The sequence below is a fragment of the Astatotilapia calliptera genome, chromosome 3 (assembly GCF_964374335.1).
Source record: "Astatotilapia calliptera chromosome 3, fAstCal68.1, whole genome shotgun sequence".
In the NCBI taxonomy this organism is placed as follows: Eukaryota; Metazoa; Chordata; class Actinopteri; order Cichliformes; family Cichlidae; genus Astatotilapia; species Astatotilapia calliptera.
The window spans coordinates 10,137,733-10,160,388 of NC_137424.1; the positions used below are offsets into that span (position 1 = coordinate 10,137,733).

Sequence of the window (22,656 nt, forward strand, 5' to 3'; positions counted from 1 at the left end):
AACATCAGTCCTGTAGCTCTGCTGCTGTTTACAGTTGTCAGCTGGTCTTTATTGGCTTGTGTAGCAATACCAAACCAAACTAGGTCCACTGATAAGATCTCAGATCCTAAGTGCTCTCAATATAGTCTTCTTCATATGTCAGCACATCAGTGTTTTCTTATCAATCCAAACATCGAAGGGAGTCAGAGCGAGAACGCCAAAAGATGGCGCATGTCTAACTTCTTCTCACTCTCCAAACGATTGGGTGTGTAGCTCGGCGAAGCTCCCCGAGTCGGCGAGTAAAGCCGCCGTTGCGCTTCATCATTGCTGCTGTTTAGTTAGCAGGCCAGCATGGAGGTGTTTCCATGGTGACAGCCAAATGGCAAAGCTGTCTGAACAAATGGAGGTAAAGACGTTGTTAGGAAGCAGCGAAGGCGGTGCTGTTTTTGGCAGCAGAGGCTCGTGCTGCTTAAGCACCTCATTTGGATTCTGTAGTGCCGTTTAATCTACAGATGGAGGGAATCTCTTCAGAGGTGTTTGATATTTCAGAGAATTGTCACTTTTATGGAAAGTTGGAAGATAAAAAAAAAATGGTTCATCTCCCTGAAAACTGCGTGAAACGTGTAGTTTGTAACGTGGAGGAAAAATAAATAAGCTCTGAGAAACTGAAGGGCTTCGGGATTTTGCCGGTATTGTTCCTTGATCCCTCAAAAATGCTTCCCACTCATGAAGGTGAAACACAAAGAAAGCTCCAGGCTGGCTGCTGTTGTTTACAAGAAAGCATGGGGTTAGGAGGAGGTGCCGATAAACAAGGCGGCCACCTCCAAGGAACAGGAACTGGGCTGTAAATGCCAACTCTTCCTCGGTTCAATCAATGAAAGGAAGTTTGAGGAAGTGGTTTATTGAAGCTTGATTTATTTGGGGTGTCTGTTGAAAGCTCTTTCACTCCTCTCAGTTGGCCTTACCATAAAACATTTGTCTTTCTTTACAGTCCCTCCCCACAACAAAGCTCCGAGGCCTGAGTCAGGACTCGCTCTGAGACTCGTGGCCTGCTGGTGGAGTTTTATTAGGGCCTGAAACCTGTGAAAGCCTATGCATTCATTTATTATTACTTGTTAACCTTTTTGACATGAATATATCCATAAGTCTGAATAATAAGTCATTGTTGTAGCCATACTCTCCATACTGGGACGTTATATCCAGTACATGATAGCTAGTAAGCAGATGTAGTGCAGCATGTCTTACCTCGTGAGGTAACAGGAGGCCAATAGTTTCAGGAAGTACTGGTGCACACCTGAAGCCCACCTCTGATGGTGGTGTAGTTTGGTTTCCACGTGCGTAGATTGTCTGTTGGATCTTTACCCTAAAATATGAAGCACATTAAATCGACTGCGCGTTGGTGCTGTACAAATAAACCACTCTTCTTCTTCGTCTTCTTCGTCTTCTTCTTCTTCTTCTTGTGGCTGCTTCGTTTGAGGGTGCAGCAGATCACCCACCTCAATCACACCCTGCATATCCTTTATTCCCCCCCATGGAAAACATTAATATCGAGGAGCAGCACCGACTGGAGCTGATGTGACCAACCTGCTGTCTCTTTCTGCTGTTCACTTTTTCTCGATGGTTCTCGTAATGTTAGATTCGTTCTAACACTGGTTTGGCAGCTTTTATTGGACGTAAAGAATCATAATGTGCTCCATTATTACTTCCTTCTTCATCGGACTCATCAGTTACACGTCTGAGGAGCTACTTTCGTTATCATTATTATGATATGCAGATGTTGTCATAAATCAGATCTGAGTGTTCTCTGCTGTGATTTCAGTTTACGACTCTGAAGGTTCATCCAAACTTCGTAAACGGTCCTTCTCAGGCATGTTCGAGTTGTCCTACATCGTCTGCATCATGTTTGCTCTTCATCAAACATGTTGATGATGTTGACGCTAATAAAATCAGATCAAATAATAGGAAATTGATCAACCTTTTGCAAGAATTAAAGTTTGCCACCCCGGAGCTCACTGAGCATCCAACACTTCTGTGGTGGTTTTATAGGTGAGGTGTGGAAGTTTCACCCTGCTGTGTGTGCTGTTAGTCTCAGACCTTTGATCAGGAGTTTCTTTCAGTGCGTTTCTGTGGAGGTGTGTGTATCTTAACAGGCTGACATATGTGATATAGTGTGTATGCAGCCTGCTTCTGTATGTGACCTGCATTAGCATGTGTGCTAGCGGGGTGGGAGAGGTACGACGAGCAGCGAGGAGGATGCTAACCTTTAACTTGCTGAGGCTCTCCACCCGTACGGCCTAACTGACCTCCAACACAAACTTTAGCATGTGCGTTCATCCCTGCTCTGCTCTTGCTGCTCAGGAGCTTAATGTTGACCTCATTTTGTCGAAGGGTCTTGCTGTTACCTGATTAGTGTGATGTAGAGTCAGGAGAGGTCGTGTAGGGTGGGGGAGTGCAGGGTTGTTGTTGGGTGCTCTGCTCAGTCAACCACAGACACTCTTCATCACCTGCGGTGAATATCATGATGAATTAGTGTTGTCTGTGCATAAATAAGCACTAATCAGATTCACCATGACATAAGAAGAATGCTTTTGCTCAGCTTTTTGTAGCGTTCATCCGAGAACAGGAGCAACTGTTGCCTGCTGGACCATAGCTTCATGCTGATGTGCAGCTTTGGTCGGCCCTTGCTCTTTGAGATTGGCTTAGTCAGTACTTTGGAACAGTTTTAATAGCACTGTCTCTAGTAGAGCAACAGTGATTGAACGTCAAAGTGCCTCTTTACAGGGATGTATGAATGTAAGGGTCCTACATTAGCACCAATATAAACCCACAAACAGATGAGACGCAGGCGTTTTCAGACAAAGGAAAATGTGACAAAGCGATTACTTAGATCCAGGTTTGGCTGCTTGATCTTTTCTTTCCAAACTATCACATGTGTGTCTTTCTTGATAATTCCTTCCACCTTGACAAGATTTCCAGTTCCAGATGGACTGAAGCATACCCACAGCCTAATACTCCCACGCCCTCGTTTCACTGTGGGGACGTGTTTTTGGGGTCTACATCAGTCCCTGCGTTCTCCAAACATAAGCAATGTCTCTATTAGGGCTGTCAAAAAATAGACACTCAGATGTTAATCACTGACTCCAATGGTACATATTTGCAAGAACATCAATACAAACAGTGCTGTTTTCACATGGCACTGCTGCAGTAAGTCAGGCATGCAGCTAACAGCTGTCTTTAACACCGAACAGTCCTTTCAGAGGCATCTCCAGAGATCAGTGAAGCTTGCATTTCACTAGTATTAAAGTATTAAGAAATTATCATAAATATTAACCTGGCAGGAGCACATGTCAGCATTGCTGTTTAACTATTAGCAATTACCAGGATGTAAAGAGCTGCCTGAAAGGTCAGTTTGGAAATCCACACAGTGAGCGGTGTGAGCGTTCACAGTAAGCACTCTGTTTTCTGTCTTCTTCATTTCAACACAGCTAATACCACACTTTGTCCAGATGTGATACATCAAGAATGAGGGGATGTAGGGTTGGGAAGTTCATGCCATAGGTGCTCTTCTAAAGAGCTCAGCGTCAAGGTCGGGGATCAAGGATTTGTAAAGTCTTGTGAATGTGATAACTCAAGGAGGAGGTCACCTAAGATTTTCAACTTGATACCAGAGGTGTATCTGCTGAAAATCTCAGATGAGTTTGAATCCCGCTGACCTCGTGGTCGGAGGACAACATCTCTGAAAATCAGCTCTGATTTTTAAATTCGTGTCTTTGGCTGAGGGGGAGCGCTGCAGGCCACCAGGATTGATTTTATTTAAATCAACTTTATATCTGAAAGAATTAGTTGAAAGGTAACAACTTGACATTTTCAAGATAGAACTTGTTCACCATTACTTCTGTTGGTGTAGGATGCAGTTATACTCTTCACCATGCTATTTTTCTGGGTATTGGTATTAAAACTGAAACTGTAGTATTGTTACAAGCCTAGTGTCTATGACACATCTGTCCTAAAATAAGGATCCTGGTTCATTTTGAGGGTAACAAAGGCTGTGACATTTAATTTTGTCAAACAGCTGCAGATTTAAAAGTGTGGAAGGAAAAAAAATCCTGAAAAGCATGAAGCTAACGTTTCACAACAACCATTATGTGCTCCATCAGGTCATGGCTGCTTTTTCAACCTAAACCACTGAAACCTGAGCACATGTAGGATTTTCAAACTGAGCACATAGCTGTGTATACAAGGACACTGAGAGGTGCCACTGCTGTCATAGCATGAATACATGAACAGATGTAGTTCTAGACTACTGGATTAGATCCGTGACCAGTAAGTAAAATAGTTTGTAACTTATTAACAACAATAATTTGAAAAGATGTGATTTTCAGGAACGAAGATGTTGGAGGCAGCAGAGGGACGATGTGAGAAAGATGTCGTCCTTCTCTACTCTCATCCATCCGTACAGCATTTCTACACATTCACACGCATCACCATCGTAGCTGCATGCTGTGATGTGTCAAACGGACAATATTTGAGAATTAAGCAAAGCTTCCTTTGTTCAATAAGCACACGTAACTTAATTAGTACATTTCCTGCATTGGTACAGTTTGTGACTCAGGAGGGATCCGCTGTGATCCGTGTGCTCCTCTACGAGCATGCGTGGACGTCTTGGCCTTGTCGTGTGTGTTTAAGGCTTTGGCTCTAATGGACGCCCGCTCTCTGTATCGATGCATCAGAGTAGGCTGCAGAAATTGAGTTAATGAGGTCTCATGAGAACACAGCTGCAGGATTAGTGTGTTTAATGACACAATAAATGAAGCAACAGTCTTAATACAGTCCTGTCACCTGGTTCAGGTGTGGAGGGGATGTGATTTATGTAATGGTTGGGTTTTTTGTGTTTGTCAGAGCGGCCGTCTCCCAGCAACCCAACCAGATGGCTGCAGCACACTCAGCGCTGCTCTGCATTTCATGTAACTGCATGAATTTAAAGCAAGCTTTGTGAACTGTCAGCCTCCTGGTGCTGAAGTCTAACAGCAGTTTTCTCTTTCAGTGTGCAAGGATCCACCGTACAAAGTGGAGGAATCTGGATACGCAGGCTTCATCTTGCCCATCGAAGTTTATTTCAGAAACAAGGTACATTTAACAAGCAGCACTCAGCTGCCAGGGTTTGTGTCTGTGGGTAATGCACTATTGTTGTAAGACCCTGAACCTCTAAACCATGAAGGGGTTTTTGTGTATGCTCTGAACATGTGTCGGGTTTGCACCAGGTCGTTCCTGAACTGCAGCTTTGGAGAGGCTGATTGTCAAATGTGTCCATTCAGAGCTGTTTTCATTTTTCTATCAAGAGTCACGTCTTTTCAAGCTGTTGCAACATTTTATGTATTATGTGGAAGCTTCTGCAGCGACGTTACTGAAGGAGTGTACGCGTGATTCAGTTGTGCTCTCTTGAAAGTGTTTTTGCTGGAAAAGAGAAAAAACTGGCCTACCAATACTCAGAGGTGTGTGTGCAGCTCTAACAAAGCAGCAGGTCACACACACAGCTGGGCCTAAAGGCGATGCCACCTTTGCCATGTGAGGGTAAAGGCTGGATGAACTGGTTCTCTCTTTGGGTGACGACACCTGGTAACGTAGGTCATGAATGCAGAGATTTAAATTAAACGACCCCACACAGATACTGGGTCAGAGCCATGAACTGGCACATCCAGTGGAGAGAAAGGTGCATTTTGTAGTGCTGGAAGAGCTCCATTATTGGTTATTGGTGCAAAATTCAGAAGCAGCATTTGTTCCAGAGTTTTAGCTTGTTACTGGTTCCACTGGTTCCACTGGCTCCATTTTCTTTGGCGTTTTCTAGCAGAGAGCCTTTCGAACACATCTAACAGATGCTGACTCCTGAGCAAAGGTCGTCTCAACCCAAACTGTCATCATTTCATCAAATGGTGATTCAAACTAAAAAAGCCAGTAAAAATAATGAAACTAAGTCCAAAAGCAAAAAATCAAAGTTGATCTTAACCCAGCAAAAACATGGATGTTCATTTGAAAGCTGCCTTAAATTTCTCAACTTATTTTTTTTAATTAGTCGTTTACAATCAGGACTTGAGTTTGCTGTGTTACTGTGGTACTTACTTAGTGCCTCGTGTATCATATTTAACAAATACAGTTCTTGTACATAATCAGTGTGATTTATTTATTTTCCCCTGAAGAAAGTAAATAAATTGCACAACACATTTTTGCCAGATGTAGCAAATTCAATCAAAATGAAGGGTTTATATGAAATTTAAATTTTAATTAATTAATTAAAAAAAAAAATTCTGTCTGTTATTTCATGGTTCAGGCTTCAGAGGGTGTTTGGGATCTGAATAATGTAGTCCGGTCACAGCAGATGGCCCCGCCCCTCCTGTTAAAAGGGAGTTTTTCCTTCCCACTGTCGCCAAAGTGCTGCTCATAGGGGGTCATGTGATTGTTGGGCTTTTCTCTGTATCTACTGTCCAATATAAAGCACCTTCAGGCGACTTTTGTTGTGATTTGATGCTGTGTAAATAAAATTGAATTGAATCTAATTAAATGATGCAGTCAAAAACAGAGCATGATGTGGGTAACGTGCTGCATGACGGGTTTTTATTGTTTGTCCCTTTCGTGGTTTTCCTTCCACTTCTCCGTAGGAAGAACCGAAGAAAGTTCGCTTTGATTATGACTTGTTCCTCCACCTGGAAGGTCACCCGCCCGTCAATCACCTCCGCTGTGAGAAGCTCACCTTCAACAATCCAACAGAGGAGTTTCGTAGGAAGTTACTGAAAGCTGGAGGGGTAGGCACGAGGGCGTGACAGACCAGGTCCATCCTGGGCTGTCGCTTTATATCATGGATGTAGTATGTGTGGAGTATATGTGTATAGTCTTTACAGCAATGACATTAGTTTACGTTCCTCAGTAAATGTGAGGGTTTTAAAACTGCACTTCAGTAGTGATTCACTTTATTTGACATGTCTGGAGCCTCTGATTGGCCCCACAGTGGGCTGAAGTGCTACAGTCAGTCTGGACAGTCAATGGCTGAACTAGTTTACCCTGCATATGTGAGATATGAATAGTAATGAATAGTTTGTATTTTTCTGTTTACCAAGATTGTCACCCTGTTCTTCTGTTGTCCTTCACAGCAACGAAATCCTCACAAAAGAAGTTCAGAAGACTCAAAGGTAAGATTTCTAACAGGCTTGTAGCTCATGACTCCTCCTCCCTGTTACTGTTACCACCTCAGCAATGACACAATGTAGCAGCTATTGTTGCTGCAGATGTTGAACTTTGTTGTAGCACTTTAATTTAAGGGATTTCAGTCAAAACCAGTTGTTTCAAATGTGTCCCGTTACTAAATTGTGCACTTGAACGACTGTCAGATCCACATAAAACGCCTGCAGTCATGGAAACACGGCGTTCACGGGGCAGTGTATGTACGGCCCTGCTGCTCCACACCAGCAGAGGTTTTGGTTGTTTTCTTGTCTGGAGCGTTTACATCTACGTTAACATAGTGCGACTGTCTTCCTGGAGTTTGCCAAAAATAACAGAGCAGCACAGTTGAGCTTTACAAAGTCACAAACCTGTGGTTGTGTATGGACAGGACCAAAGTGGACATGTTTGCTATAATGTGCAGTACGAAAATCAAACGCTGTTGCTAAACATAAAGCATGTGTTTCTTTTTAAAGCTGTGCCAGAAATCGTGGAACAACGGTTTATGTTGTTAAAATGTTGATAAAGTGTTTATAATGAGTTCAATAAACACATCTTTAACTTGCCATCCTTTGCTAAGCTTTTCAATTCCCTCACTGGGACTTTCATGTGCACTGACTTCATTTTAATCCAGTTTATTTACCTCCTCAACATGTCCTGAAGTTCTCCAGAGGCCTGGTAATCATAGTCATGTGATTCAGGTGTGTTGACCCAGGTTGCGCTCTGTAACCTGCAGGACACCGGCCCCGCCCCTGCACTGCGACCTAAGATGACAGCAGGTCGACTTCATGATTAGCCGTAATTAGCTAAATGTTTAGGCTAGGCAGGAATCGGGTTCTGTTCTTGAGTAAGATTTCAGACCACGTGAGGCGTTTCATGAAGAGGGGTATGTGGTAGCACATGATGACCTATATAAGCATTCGATCAAACGTTTGGGGATTGGAGTTGCAGTTGGAGCGGTGCTCACTTGTTGTGCTTCAGGTGAACCTCGAGTGCAGCCAGTATAGTCTATGGTCATATGGTTTTGTGTGTGTTTGGTAACTGTGTGGCATTTATGTGTTACTCTAAATCTTCATGATTTCCATCTTCACTTGTACAAGTGAAGAATCCTTTGTTGTTCTTTCTTTGATTGTTGTTGTTGTTTTTGATGCAGTTTTTTTTTTTTTTTTTTTTTATGGGAATGGGTTTGAGCCAAGTCAGTTACATGTACATGTGAGGCACTGATGTCACTGGGATGAAATCGATGTAATATAGAACAAATATGTACAAAAGTGCTCACACAAGCTGCTTGACAGTAAAGCTGAACATTCTTTACTGATGTCCTCTTTTCTGGTACTTGACTCTACAAACACAGTGATATTACTCAGTAAATGACTGATTCATTATCAGCTGTCCTGGTAGAGACTGAACACTCTACATTTACTGAAAGCAAAGAACTCTGCTCATTTAAGCTGCTGATTTTCCTTTGGCAGGTGATGATAATGCAGGAGGGCTCAACCTCCCTGTTTGGCTCCCACCTCAAGCTGGCAACACTTCCCAACAGCTCTGACACAAAGAAAAGCAAAGGCTTTACTGCGTCCAAGGTCAGTGTCTCTGCTCTTTACCTTGTTAGCTTATAGCACCGCTGCTACAAAGGTCGCTCGTTTTGCAGCAAAGACCAGCTGCTGCAAAAAAGTTGTAGCACAAGCATGAAATATGTTTTTTAAACCTCAGGGTGATTCCGGCTTGTACTGCACTAAACGCTTTGGCCTGTCGGGGCCTGGAGCCTCTCCCAGGGTGCACCGGTGTTTGGTACTAATTTATTTATTTTGTTTTAGATGAATCACTAAAACTACAATATTGTTAGTTGATATACTTAATTAAAAAAGTAAAAAAAATCAATCAATAAATAATATTATGGTGGTAAAGTTTATATATGCTAAAAGCTTGTTGCTAGGCAAAATGATTATGTCATAATGCTGGTTTGAGCCCCGGCTCGGACAGTCTCATCGTTGTGTCCTTGGGCAAGACACTTCACCCGTTGCCTACTGGTGGTGGTCAGAGGGCCCGGTGGCGCCAGTGTCCGGCAGCCTCGCCTCTGTCAGTGCGCCCCAGGGTGGCTGTGGCTACAATGTAGCTTACCATCACCAGTGTGTGAATGTGTGTGTGAATGGGTGGATGACTGGATATGTAAAGCGCTTTGGGGTCCTTAGGGACTAGTAAAGCGCTATATAAATACAGGCCATTTACCATTTGAGTCACCTGTCGCCGGGGTGAGGTGTTCAGGGCGTGGCCTTCTGGGAGGCGGTCCCAGGAGAGGTTGCTTCTCGGCTGGCTTGGGAATGTCTCTGTGTTTCCTTGGATAAACTGCAGAAGGCGGTTGTTGTGAGGGAGCTGTGGGCTTCTTCACTATATTTTCATTTATACTGTTTCTAGCACGTCCTTGGGTTTCATGTGAGGCGCTCTGCAAACCAAAGTCATTATTGATATATTTATTTTAATGCAACGACCCGTCAGAGGAAATGGATGATCATTTATGGTTTCTATGAATTGCATCAATGTGCATCATTAATAATGCACAGCACAATGTGCCACAGTGTATTCGTTTTGTCATATTTAATAGTGCATGAACATCTTTAGTAGAAAGTTATCTTCACATCATATTTAACCTTTAGATGAGAGACTGGACCCTACAGTCTTCCACAGGAGGGTCACAAATGTTCAAATCAATGTGTTTTTATGCCACCTGTGTTATTTTGGTTACTAGTAACCAATGTTGTGCTTTAATGTTTGAAATATTTTCTTTTTAACGTTTTAAACATTTTTTTAAACACTTTGAAAATTGGAAAAAGGGAAAATAATTCCTCAGCAGCAAAGATGTCATCGTCCGTTGTGTGTATATGCATGAGTACATCAGTGTATGTGGTAAGTTTAAAATTAAGATGGCTTGATATCAAAATCATGTTTTTATAGCTGGAACATGAAACCAGAACAACTGCTGTTAAAACCAACCTCAGCAGGTTAGTTTGGAGCCTCTGATGCAGCTGACGGTTACCATCAGGTTACCTGTTTCTGTTCTGGGTTTAGTCTGGTGTTGGAGGATAACGTGTTCATCATGCACGATGTGAGACGCCACACAGCTGAGCAGCATTTACAGTGTTTGTCCATTATACAGCCCTCAAACTGAACCCACAGTGTGTTGCAGTGTTTCTTAGTTTCACAGCAGCCGTTTGGCTTTCCTCGTTTAGTCGGCTTAGAAATTAGTGGCCAGGAACATCCCTCATTTTTCTGAGATTGTTTGGATCCACTTTATAATATCTGACGTACATCAGAATGTCAGGGGCCGAAGATTTACCCGTGTGGATGTTTGTGGACAAAGAAACAGATATTTAGTGTTTTACAGTAATACAGCATCAGTGTTTCGCTGTACAGTTGATCATTGCAGTGTTTGTCAGCCAATATTGGGACTCTGCGTGAAATGTAAATAAAAACAGAATGCACTGATTTAGAACTCATATTTACTCAGAAAAACTTGGTTTAAACTAAGAAAATGTAGAAAGATATTAGCAACACATTAGCAAACAGAATCAGCTGATCTGTTCCACACTTTGTGTTTTTGTTTCGCCCAATCAGCTTTGGTTTCAACATCAGCGTGAGGGACAGGATTAGAGCCAATCACCTGTTCAGATTATGATCCCACAGACTGGGACGAAACCACACCTGAGCAGTGTGACTGCTTCCTTCATAAAGGAGGCGTCTTGAAGCTGTACTATCAATAAAGGTTTTTGTACAAGTTTCAGTTAGTGTGTTCAGCACTTTTCCCTGCATTGTTTTTCATTACTATGCATAACTTAATATGTGCACGTGTATGATGTCTTTGCATGTGTGGACTGAGTGGGTTTCATGTCCACGGCACCTTTAAAAACATCTTTGCTTGTAAAATCGGTGGCGTGTTCGATACTGTATCAGCTGACAGCGGTATGGTCTCATTAGCGCCCTGACAGCGCGAGGAGCTTCCCTTTGCCTTGTGCCTGAACACTCTGAGCTTTACGTGTTTTTCCCGTGTAGCTTCAGTCTTTCTTTCTCTTTTGTTATTGTTTTGCTTGATGTCACTTTTCATCTCCAGCTACTTAAATATCCGACGCTACTATCTGATCTCCTGTGTTTGTTTCAATCTGCAGGATGGCTCTACAGGAAACACTTTCCTCATCATGGCCACAACCACCAGCTCTGACAACAGCAGCATCTCCAAACTCCACAAGCCATTTAAGGACCATATAGACAAGACCCCAAAAGATTTAAAAGACCCCAAAAGTGCCTTCAGGGACTCGGGCTGGGAACCCGGAAAAGCCCCCAAAGAATCTTCCAGGAAACCCAAAGAGAACCAGCCACTTAGAGAGATCAATCCTAAGATGGGCTTCAAGCAGCCCAAGTCTTTGTCTAAGGAGCGTAGGACTGAGGGGATAACTCATGCGTCGAGGTTAAACAAGCGCTTGTCCGGCCTCGAAGGTGACGATCACGGGACCAAAAGACGCAAAAAGGGGTTTGTGAATTCCTCGGAAATGCAGATTTCAGAGTTGGACGGTCCGTGTTTGGATAAGAAACTACTGAGAGACCGATCGCAGCTGCACAGCAGTAAGCTACGAGCAGAAAGCGAGGATGCAGACCTCAGGAGCGTGTCCACGCTGCCGCCATTCCAGGACCTGGTTGATGCTAATGACTCTGATATGGAGGACCAGTCTGCCAGATCGGATGTGAGTAAACGTGACGCTTTACTGTCGTTACAGCTGGGAATGAGCTCATCTACTGGTAACTTCCACCAGTAAACCTGGTGGAAGTTCTGGTGCGTTCGTCTGCACATTGATTGGTTTGGGAGCAAACAGCTGATGATGATGTCGAGTATCTAACAGAGTGTCTGCGTCTTCTTCAAACCCATGAGCCAAATTAGGAAAATGCTGCAGCTTCATGAACAGGCTGACATTTGACCTTGTTGCCATGCCCACGCTGGTTTGCAGAGAGCCTCCCCATAAAGAAGTTTTAAAGCCAAATCACAGACGAGAAAGATTTATGGTTTTACAGCACCTGAGGAGAAACGAGGGCCGTAAATAGCACAGCTCCTCTTTAATTCTTTTAGCTTTGAAAGAAACAAATGGCTGCGTGTTTGTGCTTCACAGCATTTCTTTCTGCAGCAGTTTTTATTTCTGTTGTCAGTGATTGTATGAAGTGCAGCTCTTTCATGCATCGTTCTCTGCCGCGTGGTTAGTCAAAGGAGTTCTCACAGAGTGGCACCGAAACCTGTGTTTTTGTCATGAAAGCAGCTTTGGGGTGGGGGCTGCTGCAGCTACTGGTTGTAAAAAGCATGTGGGGTGACAAATTCCAGGCATTTGATTGTGCCCAGGCTAGCAACCCTGGTGGGCCTGAGGCGACACAGCCCAGCGCTCCCATTGCTTCATCTTTGATCTCAGAGTTTGGGAGCGAGTGCTCGGATAAAAACGGCAGAGAAGGAAACGCGGACGAGGTGATGACATGAAGGAAGGGAAACTGGGTGTGGCCTCCGACCAGCACACGTCTGTTTAAAACGAATCGGTTTTATTTCCATGGCGCCGCATCGTCGAGGCGCTTTGTGCTGGATGGTCAGGACCCCACAGAGATGCTGGTGTCTCAGGATGCTGACGATGTCACACTGGTGACGTTCTGGTGACAGATAAATTTAGTAAAAGAAAGTTTATCATCTATTTGATTTAAGTGTCCACTCATCATCATCACACAGCACGAAGAACATTTAATTATGTAAGAGTGTCTAAAAATTCAAACATGATAAAAATAATATCTTTATTTTGAATGACAGTATTCATGTTATCCTGAGTCTGTGCAGTGTTTTTCTACATTCAGCTGTTTTAATCACATCCCAGATTTGTTTGCTCTTCATGAGATGTCGTCTGCTGCTGTGGACAATCCTCTCACTCTTATTTTCAAACTGAAATAAGTGCCAGCCATCTGTTGTCATTAGCTTTGCAGGTTAGCGGGATTCATTATTGTAGGCTGAACAGATCACAGATGGGATATTGATCTGTGACAGTGGACGCGTGGAGGAGCGAGCGGGTTGCTCGCTGTGCAGAGCAGCGGGGGAACCGTAGCTGAACCCATTGTTGGGAACTAATCAGAGGAAATCCAGAGCAGATGAATCGGATGGTTCGAGCGTGAGGAGCAGAGCTGAGGCAGAGCGCTGCGAGCTGTGGATGTGAGAGCGGCTGCAGGCATCAACTTTTCCCACTTTGTTCCCCGTGGTTTCTAAACTAGACCGTCAGACAGTTTCCTGGATGTGCTGTCGGTTTATTGTCTCTTGATGTGATTGGGTTTGCTTACTTGGAGTAAAGGAGAACAAAAGCCGTAAACAGGAGTGCCGGTCAGATTTATGACACTTTGAAGAAGCCTGTAAACCAGCAGAGCAGCTGTGCGCTCTTTCTCTCACGTTTCTCCTCACCATGTTTTGCACTGTGAAGGTTTCCTTATGTATCTGTGCATGTACATTGAAACACGTTTAAACGTGCACTGTCATTGTTTAAGTCCACATCTCAGTCAATCTGAAAGAGTCAAACATCCTCACTCTGGGCTGTGTGAGCCTCTGCTGCCTGTGGGCAGATGCTGCTTCAAGAAAGGGTTTAAAAGAACGATTTTCATTTTTGGCTTTTATGAATCCAAACTACAGACGTGTCAAACACAAACATGGACATGAAGGGAAGGACTGTATGGAAATGTCAGCACACACTGTTTCATGTGAACTGTGTGTGCTGTTATAAAAGGTACTGCTTCAACCTTGAACATTTACACAGAAATCTAATTTTCTCTTGATGCTTTGCCGACCCAACGGACGATGGATGGCACTATGAAACCAGGCTCCTGTTGGAGCTTTTCTTTTTCCAACTAATGTCAGGACAGATAGTTCTGACATTAGTTGGAAAAAGACATCCAGTGCTCTCTGCAGCCTCGTTTGTTTTATGTTTGTATTTGTTGAAAATAAATACAAACCTTGATAAATAAACATATTTTTAATAAAGAGAGTCCCCCTCACTGTAACTCTTAATTCCTGTCCCTTGGAGGTGGTTTGAAAGCCGAACGTGTTCAGAGTGGGAACACTGGTGAGTCCAGGTTGGTCCACTCCTGCTGGGTTTGGTCTTCTTTCAGCACATACATAATAATAACAGTAAATGGTAAATGGCCTGTATTTGTACAGCGCTTTTCTAGTCCCTAAGGACCCCAAAGCACTTCACACATCCAGTCATCCACCCATTCACACACTGGTGATGGCAGCTACATTGTAGCCACAGCCACCCTGGGGGGCACTGACAGAGGCGATGGTGTTGGACACTGGTGCCACCGGGCCCTCTGACCACCACCAGTAGGCAACGGCCCAAGGACACAACGACCGAGACTGTCGGAGCCGGGGCTCGAATAGTATTCATTTGCTTCTGTGTTTGCAGAACCGCCACATTCAGTCAAACAGCAGTTTGAGTCATATTTTTATCATTAATCGCTGCCTGTTTCTCTTCTTCCTCCCAGTCTGAGCAGCCCAGTCCAGCGGGTTCCAGCTCCAGTTCAAGCTTTGCTCCCACACCCCACAAACGACAAGGTAACCGACTTGGACCGTGCACACAAGTTACAAAGTTTAGTTTGTGCTGTTTGTTAGTGACACTAACATCATACGTGACACTTCGTGCAGTCAAAGCGATGTAACCAATAAACTGCAGCGCTTTGATTTGTTTGTTTTCGTGATTAGATTTATATCACGAGTGCCACGTGAAATTAAACATAATCCTGAGCAAATGATTTAAACTGTACAGGCACATGTGTTCAGTGCCATTCAGCAAACCAGCAAACAGCCGCCTCGCACACATGCGTGTGCTCAGCAGCACCGTAGAAGAATTGAATTCACTTTTTAATGACTTTTCTTTTCAACAAATCAACAACAGCACACGACAAAGGGGGGTGGGTGGTGGGGTGTTGAGATGTAATCAGATAAATCTGGAATATTAACTGTGATAACAACAATTATCCTAATAGATCTTCAGCTGCTTGTTGGGAGAATCTGGGAGAGGAAAACTAATGTGAGCACAAAGTGTCTGAATGTTTTCCCATCGTCACTTTCCACGATGCACAGAGGACAGGGCTGGGGTGATGTCAGGATGTGACGAGACTATAGTGAGTCCAACTGTTATGTTACACAGGTGGAAGTATTCAGTCTGGCAGTGTGAAGCTTAAACAGTGTTTTTAACATCACTTTAGGTCCAGCTGACATAAACTTATCACACTCACTGGTAGAAATCAAAGAAAGCAAAATGATGCGTCCAACAGTCTGTTGTCATGCAAGCGTAACACCAAGTACACAGTGGTAGCCTAACACTTATTGTGTGCCCTGTAGAGACTGTGGTATGGTTGTCATAAGGTTGCTACACTGTTTGGATTAAACGCTCCTTAGCAGCAGGATCGATATTGAACAGTGTTGTTTCACCGCCTCCAGCTGACACGCAGCACCCCTGCACACAGGCAGACACACAACCTCTTTCCTCACTACGACACATGTAGCTGACATTCACAACAATGCACAGCACTCAGCAAAACTCCAATGTAAAGAAAACTGAAGTGTTACACAGTTACCATAATCGTTAACCTGCTTGGTGGGAATTTAACATGCTCACGATTTGAGATAATTAGCTGTTATCATTAAAGTGGACATGAAACTCTACATGTATGAAGGCTAATTTACACCACTGAGCCCTGCTCTCAAAGGTAACGCTGTCTGTGCAGCTCGATTTAAGAAGTAAGTGCTTAAAGTTTAAGTTTATATAACACGTTTACCGACATCAGCATGTGATGTCACTGGGTTGGTTCGTTTATGTTAGCTTACTAGTAACAGTAACACTTTAAAATAGTCGGTGCTAGTGCCTATGGCTGATTACAAAACAGTAACAATACTGTGGCTCTATGTTAATTACACATGGAGGCGTTTGCCTGAAAAATGTTATGCTCATGTTAATCTCCTAGGACCGGGCGTCCACATATGTGGACATCACATTTTGGGTTATTTAGACCAAAATACTAAATTTTGCTCTACAAGGGCCTGATATCCACTTACGAGGACATTATACTGCTGCTGTTCTATAAAATTTTATCAGATGTGGCTGATATTTTTCTTAAAAACAAAAATAAGGTAAAAAACCAAATCTGGTAATTCTTTGTTTTTACATTCATCGGGCCCCAATGTGACCAAATATCAAAGAGAAAGTCTGGAACTGAAGTTAAGAAGTACCCACTGAAGGAAGGATGAATGGCTGGATCATGAAAACCTGACATATCTCTGCATGTTGTGTTTTTCCTCTCGGCTGTAAAAAGGCTGATTGTCATCACCCCGCTGGTCGGATGGTTGGGGTGGAGAGCCAGGTTTGTGCATGCAGTACCTCAAGAACGAGGCTACGTAGGATTTAAGCTAACGACGTCGACGAGTTTGAATCTCGGTGACCTCGACCTCGAGGTCTCTGGCAGTGGACCCGGTCATGTGAGAAATGTTGTGCCTGGCTCTTCCACTTTAGGGATTACAGCTCCTAACGCGTTCATTCCTACTGGGACCACTTCGTTCTTGACCTTCTACGTTGGCTCCAGTTTTCCTCCAGTTTTTCTCATGCTCCCCTTCCTGACATGCTCTCTGCTGGGACTGCCACATCTATCACAACTGCAGCCTTCTGCTCCTTGTCCAGCACCACTGTGTGTGGTTGATTAGCCAGCAGCTGCTGCCAGGTGTTCTTGGAGGGCTGTTTGCCTCTTTAGCCAGTAGGTGTCCAGTACTATCCAGCTCTTCATTGTGGAGTCATTGTTGGATGTCTGTGTTTGTTATGTTGGCTTTTTCTGGGAGGTTCTTTGGTCTGCTGTTGGGTCCTCCAGCCACCTGATGTTGGTGTTGTGTGATGCTACTTTCTCACAGTACTGCTCAGTCTCAGGACCTGGTCATGGCGCCATCTCTGTCTTCCCTGGCTAACAGTAGTCTTGCATTCTTCCAGCCTGTGCGCCATCGCCCCACATAACCTGCACTGTGGCTCCTCCGTCATTGACTTGTAGACTAAGCGGAGCAATATTAAGATGTGGAAAGGCTCCAAAGTTAAAGCCAATTAATCGTCTGCTTTGACAGGTCCCACTATGTCCAGATTCCTTGTAAACCCAGTTCCGTGCTTTCCTCCTCTAGCTGCCGGACCTCGGCTCGGACCATGCCTCTCCTCAGCCAGGGCTCAGCTATTGCCCATTGTTGGAAGTGGGTGGACCCGAGTCCCTAACGCCCCATGCAGGACTTGCCAATGAGTCTTGGTACTATACCATGCTGGTATAGCCAGACCTTGAATTCGCCTGGTATGCCTGAACCTGCATCTTATGTAGCCACTCTACATCGTGCTCCTACAGTGGACGAACTCTCATTTCCAGCCCGCTGGCACAGTATTTCCCGGGAAGGCTGAGGAGAGTGATCCCTCCTACATATTCTAATATGAACCATAAGCTTTATTATTGTAAAGTGGAAGCATTAACTAGCTGTGTATATCATATTGTCTGCAATCATACCGGTACAAATTCTTACGTGATACAAAACTGTCGTACTGAGATATCATTGCTATAGCAACACCAGGTGGTTATGATCCCTAGTGCATGCAATTAAGAGACAAGCCTGGGCATGTCTGGGAGTGAGAGCCACATGTGTCAGTCTGCAGTGGAGCAACTTCAGGAACCTCCAACAATCACAGTGCTCTGCAACATATGCAAGAACCTGTTTCAGCCCTTCAGGTGAAAAACTGTGCGCTACAGTCAGGCTGTGTGTGGGGAGATATTAGCTGCTGGTGTCATGTGACCCAAATGTAAACAAATGACTCCACCAAGTGTGGCTGAAGGACGTCATGTGACAGGAAGAGCAAACAGTGGATGAAAGTTACTGATACAGTACATGGTGCAAGACCAAAGCAGCAGGTTAAAAAGCTCAACTCATGACCCAACATCCCAGGTAGAAGAGAGTCTTCAGTTTTATTGTGAAAATATTGTGCAGGTTCCTAAAGAGTCACAAGGTTAAGTTACTTTAGTTACTGTTTAACAAAAGTTTCCAGGCCAAACTACGACTGTTTCTGTACTACATTTGACTTATTCTGTGTTGCAGTGCCGTGCCACTTTCACGCTGCTGCAAACGGCGCTGTGTCATCAGTGACAGTAGCTCATTGGAAGCAATCATGGGATGCCCTTCATTTAATCAAACTTAGAAATGCTGCAGAAAATATCTTTTTGTGTAAATGATCAGAAACATTATTACCACAAATCTTCTTAAAGTATCACTTTGAGCCTGTAAACAAACGGGCACAGCCCTGGTTTATAAACTTTTACTTTGAGTCGGTTCAGAAAGTTGAAGACGTCGTAAGAGAGGCTGCTAAATCATTTTGAGATTGAAGAACATGAAAGAATCATGTTGTTTTCCTGAGCAATGAGAACAATTGAAAACCAGAGCTGTAAGTCAGCTATGTAGAGTTCGAGATGTGTGCATGTTCCCTGTGAAAGTCAGATCACCAGTCCACATTTGCTGAGCTTTACAGTACCAACATCACAATCTGCAGCTTTCTGCTTGTATTCCTGAGGTTTAAACTGCAATGACTGAGGCTTTATTGAACTGTTCCACTCAGTGCTTGGCCCGCTGCAGTCAGTGATGCAGGATCTGCACTCGGACGACGACGACGATTCAGAGGACGACAACGACGACGTGGATTCAGACACGGATCGAGCAGCACACCTCGCACACCACCAGCACAGGTTAGTAACCCGAGGGCAGCTTTTCGAATGGCTGAACCGCACACTAGTTTAGTTTCATAGAGCTGTGTGCAGACATTGGTAATGAATTCCTTTTAACCAGGATATTGCTATTATGAGGGCTACTTTGTATCTCACATGTTTGTGCAGTAGAGCCAGCCTTTAACAACAAACCTGTAAAATGATGAAGAGCCGCTATTTAAATCTTGGTTAAAATTGCTTGGGACAGTTTCTAAAGGTTCTTTCAACGTGCCTTTTACTAACTTTTCAAGTATTTCATGTAAGCTCTTTCCAACTCTCTCCACCATCCTGTTGGTGGAGGCGTGCCGTCAACCTTGGCCAAAAAGCATAACTTAACCAGATCGTCTCCGTCTCCAACAGTTGACCGGTTTTCTATCATCTATGCCAGGGGTGGGCAATTCCAGGCCTCGAGGGCCGGTGTCCTGCAGGTTTTAGATGTGTCCTTGATCCAACACAGCTGATTCAAATGGATAAATGACCTCCTCATGATGTCCTGAAGTTCTCCAGAGGCTGGTAATGAACTAATCATGTGATTCAGGTGTGTTGACCCAGGGTGAGATCTAAAACCTGCAGGACACCGGCCCTCGAGGCCTGGAGTTGGACACCCCTGATCTAGCAGGCCCCTCCCTGACACTGATTCTGCGAGAGTCATCTTCATGTTAAAGACCGTCCTTCGTCCCCACTCTCTCAGATGGGGGATTTTTCATTGTTAGCGGTTTTTAGCTAACAGCTGAGACAACAGTTTTAATGTCTTTATTCTTTGTGACTTCATACTTAGGATTAGTTTAAGTGATGGCAGCAGAAGTGACAGCTCCTCCCATTCCCCGCTGTCGTGCAGTGAGGCCCCACCCTTATTAAAGTCTACTAATAACCAGGTAATCATATCAGTAATATACTGGCTTATGTCTTAGAGCAGCATGATTGAAAGCCACAGTATCCAGGTGTGTGCGTGACCCTGGGTGACTCTTTGCTCTTCTGTCTGTCAGATAGTGGAAGTAAAAAGTCCCACCAAGCAGAGCAAGCAAGACAAAAGCATGGAGTGTGATAAGGTGAGAACGAGTGTCTTTGGTTTTTAGATGTGGAGTAGACTAGTAAATATTCTGAAATATAGAAAGTGTTGTTATGTCTTGGGGTTTGTTACCATCAGCCACTGCTACATCATGACAGCCGTGTTTGCTGTGTGCTTTTCAGGTTTACCTGGATGAGCTGGTGGAGCTGCATAAAAGACTAATGACACTAAGAGAAGGTCACATACTGCAACAGGTGAGCTGATGTCAGCAGTGTCCGATACGTCCATCAGACACAAACCCACTTCTACAAAGCTTGGGATCCGTGTCAGATGTAAAAACTGAATTCAGTGATTTTCAGATCTCAGATTTTATTCACACGATTTAAATCGACCAGTTGAGGAAACACGTTAGCGCAGGTCGAAGCTCTCTTCTGATTGGCCAGCTGAGAGCGTGCTGTGCCTGCAGCAGATGACTGCATAAAGAAATCTGCTTGTTTAAAATAAATATTAGACCTTAGACGAAATAATAATGATGAAGTAGTAATGTATAACAATAGTTAATAGTTGCAGACTTTACTTTGACCCAGCCTGTGCCCACCACTCTCACTGTCTGTCTTGCAGATTGTAAACCTGATTGAAGAGACCGGACACTTCCACATTACAAACACTACGTTTGACTTTGACCTTTGCTCTTTGGACAGAAGTACAGTAAGGAAGCTGCAGAGCTATCTCGGGACGTCCTGAGGCACACAGCAGTTGGGTGCTGGATCCGAGCCTCTGACTCGTCCTGTATCAGTTCCAGCTGTAGTTGGCGTGTCTAAACCTCACAGTGGGTCCAGCCTGCTGCTTCGACTCCCCCGAACAAAGAGTTCACCCTGCTGCAGAAATCGGGGGTAGATGTACGAGATCAGGATGTCAGCAGGCAACAATCTGAAAGCTTGATATGAAGGGTTGGTGGGTGGGAGTGATTCTGCTGCCATGTATGTTGTTGTTTATCGTGACAAGTGCATGATCAACTTTGCCTTACAACATTGTACGTCTTATTTATTAAATTTAATTTGCAGGTGTGTGTGCGTGTGTGTTGGGTGGAAAAAAGTGAAACAGGACTTTGAAGAGCTCTATAAGGCACAAGTCTGACCAGTAACACTACTCTGCTTCGGTCTCCGATCAGATATCCGATTCATTCATTTCCCTGGGATCAAACAGCGTCCGCACAGATGCATCTCTGTTGTTCTGTTTTGTTGTGTGCGACCTCACAGTTTGCAAAGACGTGTGAAATATGAAGAAGAATCCAGCAGGAGGTCTGGATACAAAGTGACACATCATGGCGAGCGTGCTGAGTTGAGAGCGCCGTCGTCTGAAAACTAAAAGTTGAGAAGTTTCTCCAGTTTGTTCTGGAGTTAAAGCTTTAAAAAAACTTTATTTGTAAGTGTGTCTTTATTAAAGCCACCTTTATGCAAACTCTGAACTTTGAATCCACTGGAGCTTTACAAAAATCTTTGGCCTTGTCTCCTGCTGAAAGTGTCCTTCCTACATAGGAGTGTAGGGAGCACATTAACATAAAGGTCCTTCTGAGAATAAAGTGGAAATGTGCAGATTAGTTATTGCAACTAAACCTGATCCTGAAGCATTTCACCAGCTCACAGTGCAGCTGTGGCACTTAAAACGACTGTAATCGCCACATTTCAGTGTTTTTCTCTAAAAAGATTTTTGACTTTATTCTCAAAATGATCGACATTGTTTTTTAATCTTACTGTGGTCCTGTTACTCGGCTCTACAAAGTGAACTCATTTTACCAGCTTTAAATACCAGATGAACTCATGTCGGCTGCTTTAAAAACCTGTTTAATGTTGTTTAAACAGCAGGGCATGAATGGCTGCTCGCCTGTGCTGAGCACTCATCTTTGGTACAGGAGAGCTGCCTCTCAGGAGGTCCTGCCCACTAAGCTTTTGCTTCTGATCGCCTGCCTAAGCACAGATCATGGGTTCAGTTGGTTTAGGATGTTTGTAGACAAAGATCCACTAACACGTGGAGTCATACAACCGACCCAAAACCTGCAGGAGGAACCGTTAACAGGTACTCTGAGGTGTGGATGTGTTTCACCTGTTAAATCAAAGCTCAGCGTGAGACGAGGCCTTTCTTGGAGTCGCCACAGGGACACGTGACAGTCTGATGAGGATGATTTCGTATTTTGAGGATTGAATGAACTATAAATGTTCTGTATGATGTGCAGATCGGACACATGTGGATGAGCTGGTTTTTGTATGTGCGTCTGAAGTAGCTGTGTACACTGTGCACAAATTGTGGTGTCAGGCCCAAAATGTTTGCTGTGTGCATCTTACAGCAGCCTCTGATCATTAGTTCAAAATATCAGCTTTTAGCTCCACCTAGTGGTAGCATGTTAAAACTGCTGCACAGCTCCCTGAAGTGGGAAATCCACAGTTAAATGATTCATCTCATCTTTATTCACTGCTTATATTAAGTTAATGTGAATGATGCATACAAAGCCCTGCCTTTGGTTCAAGCAGACTTACTCCACGATTCTGTGACCATCGTTACCCCCAAAGTCGATGTCTTTGCCTAAAAATATGTAAAATGTTGTTTCCTGGTTAAAGCAGTCACAGGACATCCCTCCG

At 43.9% G+C, this 22,656-nt stretch overlaps 1 protein-coding gene across 3 annotated transcripts in view; it reads left to right on the top strand.

Moving 5' to 3' along the window:
• mllt3 (MLLT3 super elongation complex subunit) overlaps positions 1 to 21,488 on the top strand; it is a 32,104-nt gene extending 10,616 nt beyond the window's left edge. For 2 of the 3 annotated variants that reach the window (XM_080298122.1, XM_080298121.1), the window contains exons 3-13: positions 5,024 to 5,106; positions 6,633 to 6,776; positions 7,122 to 7,160; positions 8,661 to 8,771; positions 11,349 to 11,921; positions 14,728 to 14,797; positions 18,867 to 18,993; positions 19,790 to 19,886; positions 19,998 to 20,060; positions 20,203 to 20,274; positions 20,642 to 21,488. In XM_080298122.1, coding sequence (XP_080154248.1) covers positions 5,024 to 5,106; positions 6,633 to 6,776; positions 7,122 to 7,160; positions 8,661 to 8,771; positions 11,349 to 11,921; positions 14,728 to 14,797; positions 18,867 to 18,993; positions 19,790 to 19,886; positions 19,998 to 20,060; positions 20,203 to 20,274; positions 20,642 to 20,764 — 1,502 coding nt within the window. In that variant the 3' untranslated portion in view covers positions 20,765 to 21,488. Of the gene's footprint in view, positions 1 to 4,878; positions 4,944 to 5,023; positions 5,107 to 6,632; positions 6,777 to 7,121; positions 7,161 to 8,660; positions 8,772 to 11,348; positions 11,922 to 14,727; positions 14,798 to 18,866; positions 18,994 to 19,789; positions 19,887 to 19,997; positions 20,061 to 20,202; positions 20,275 to 20,641 lie in introns of all 3 variants that reach the window. The other variant, XM_080298120.1, reaches the window with a different exon arrangement.
• Positions 21,489 to 22,656: the final 1,168 nt, after the last annotated feature.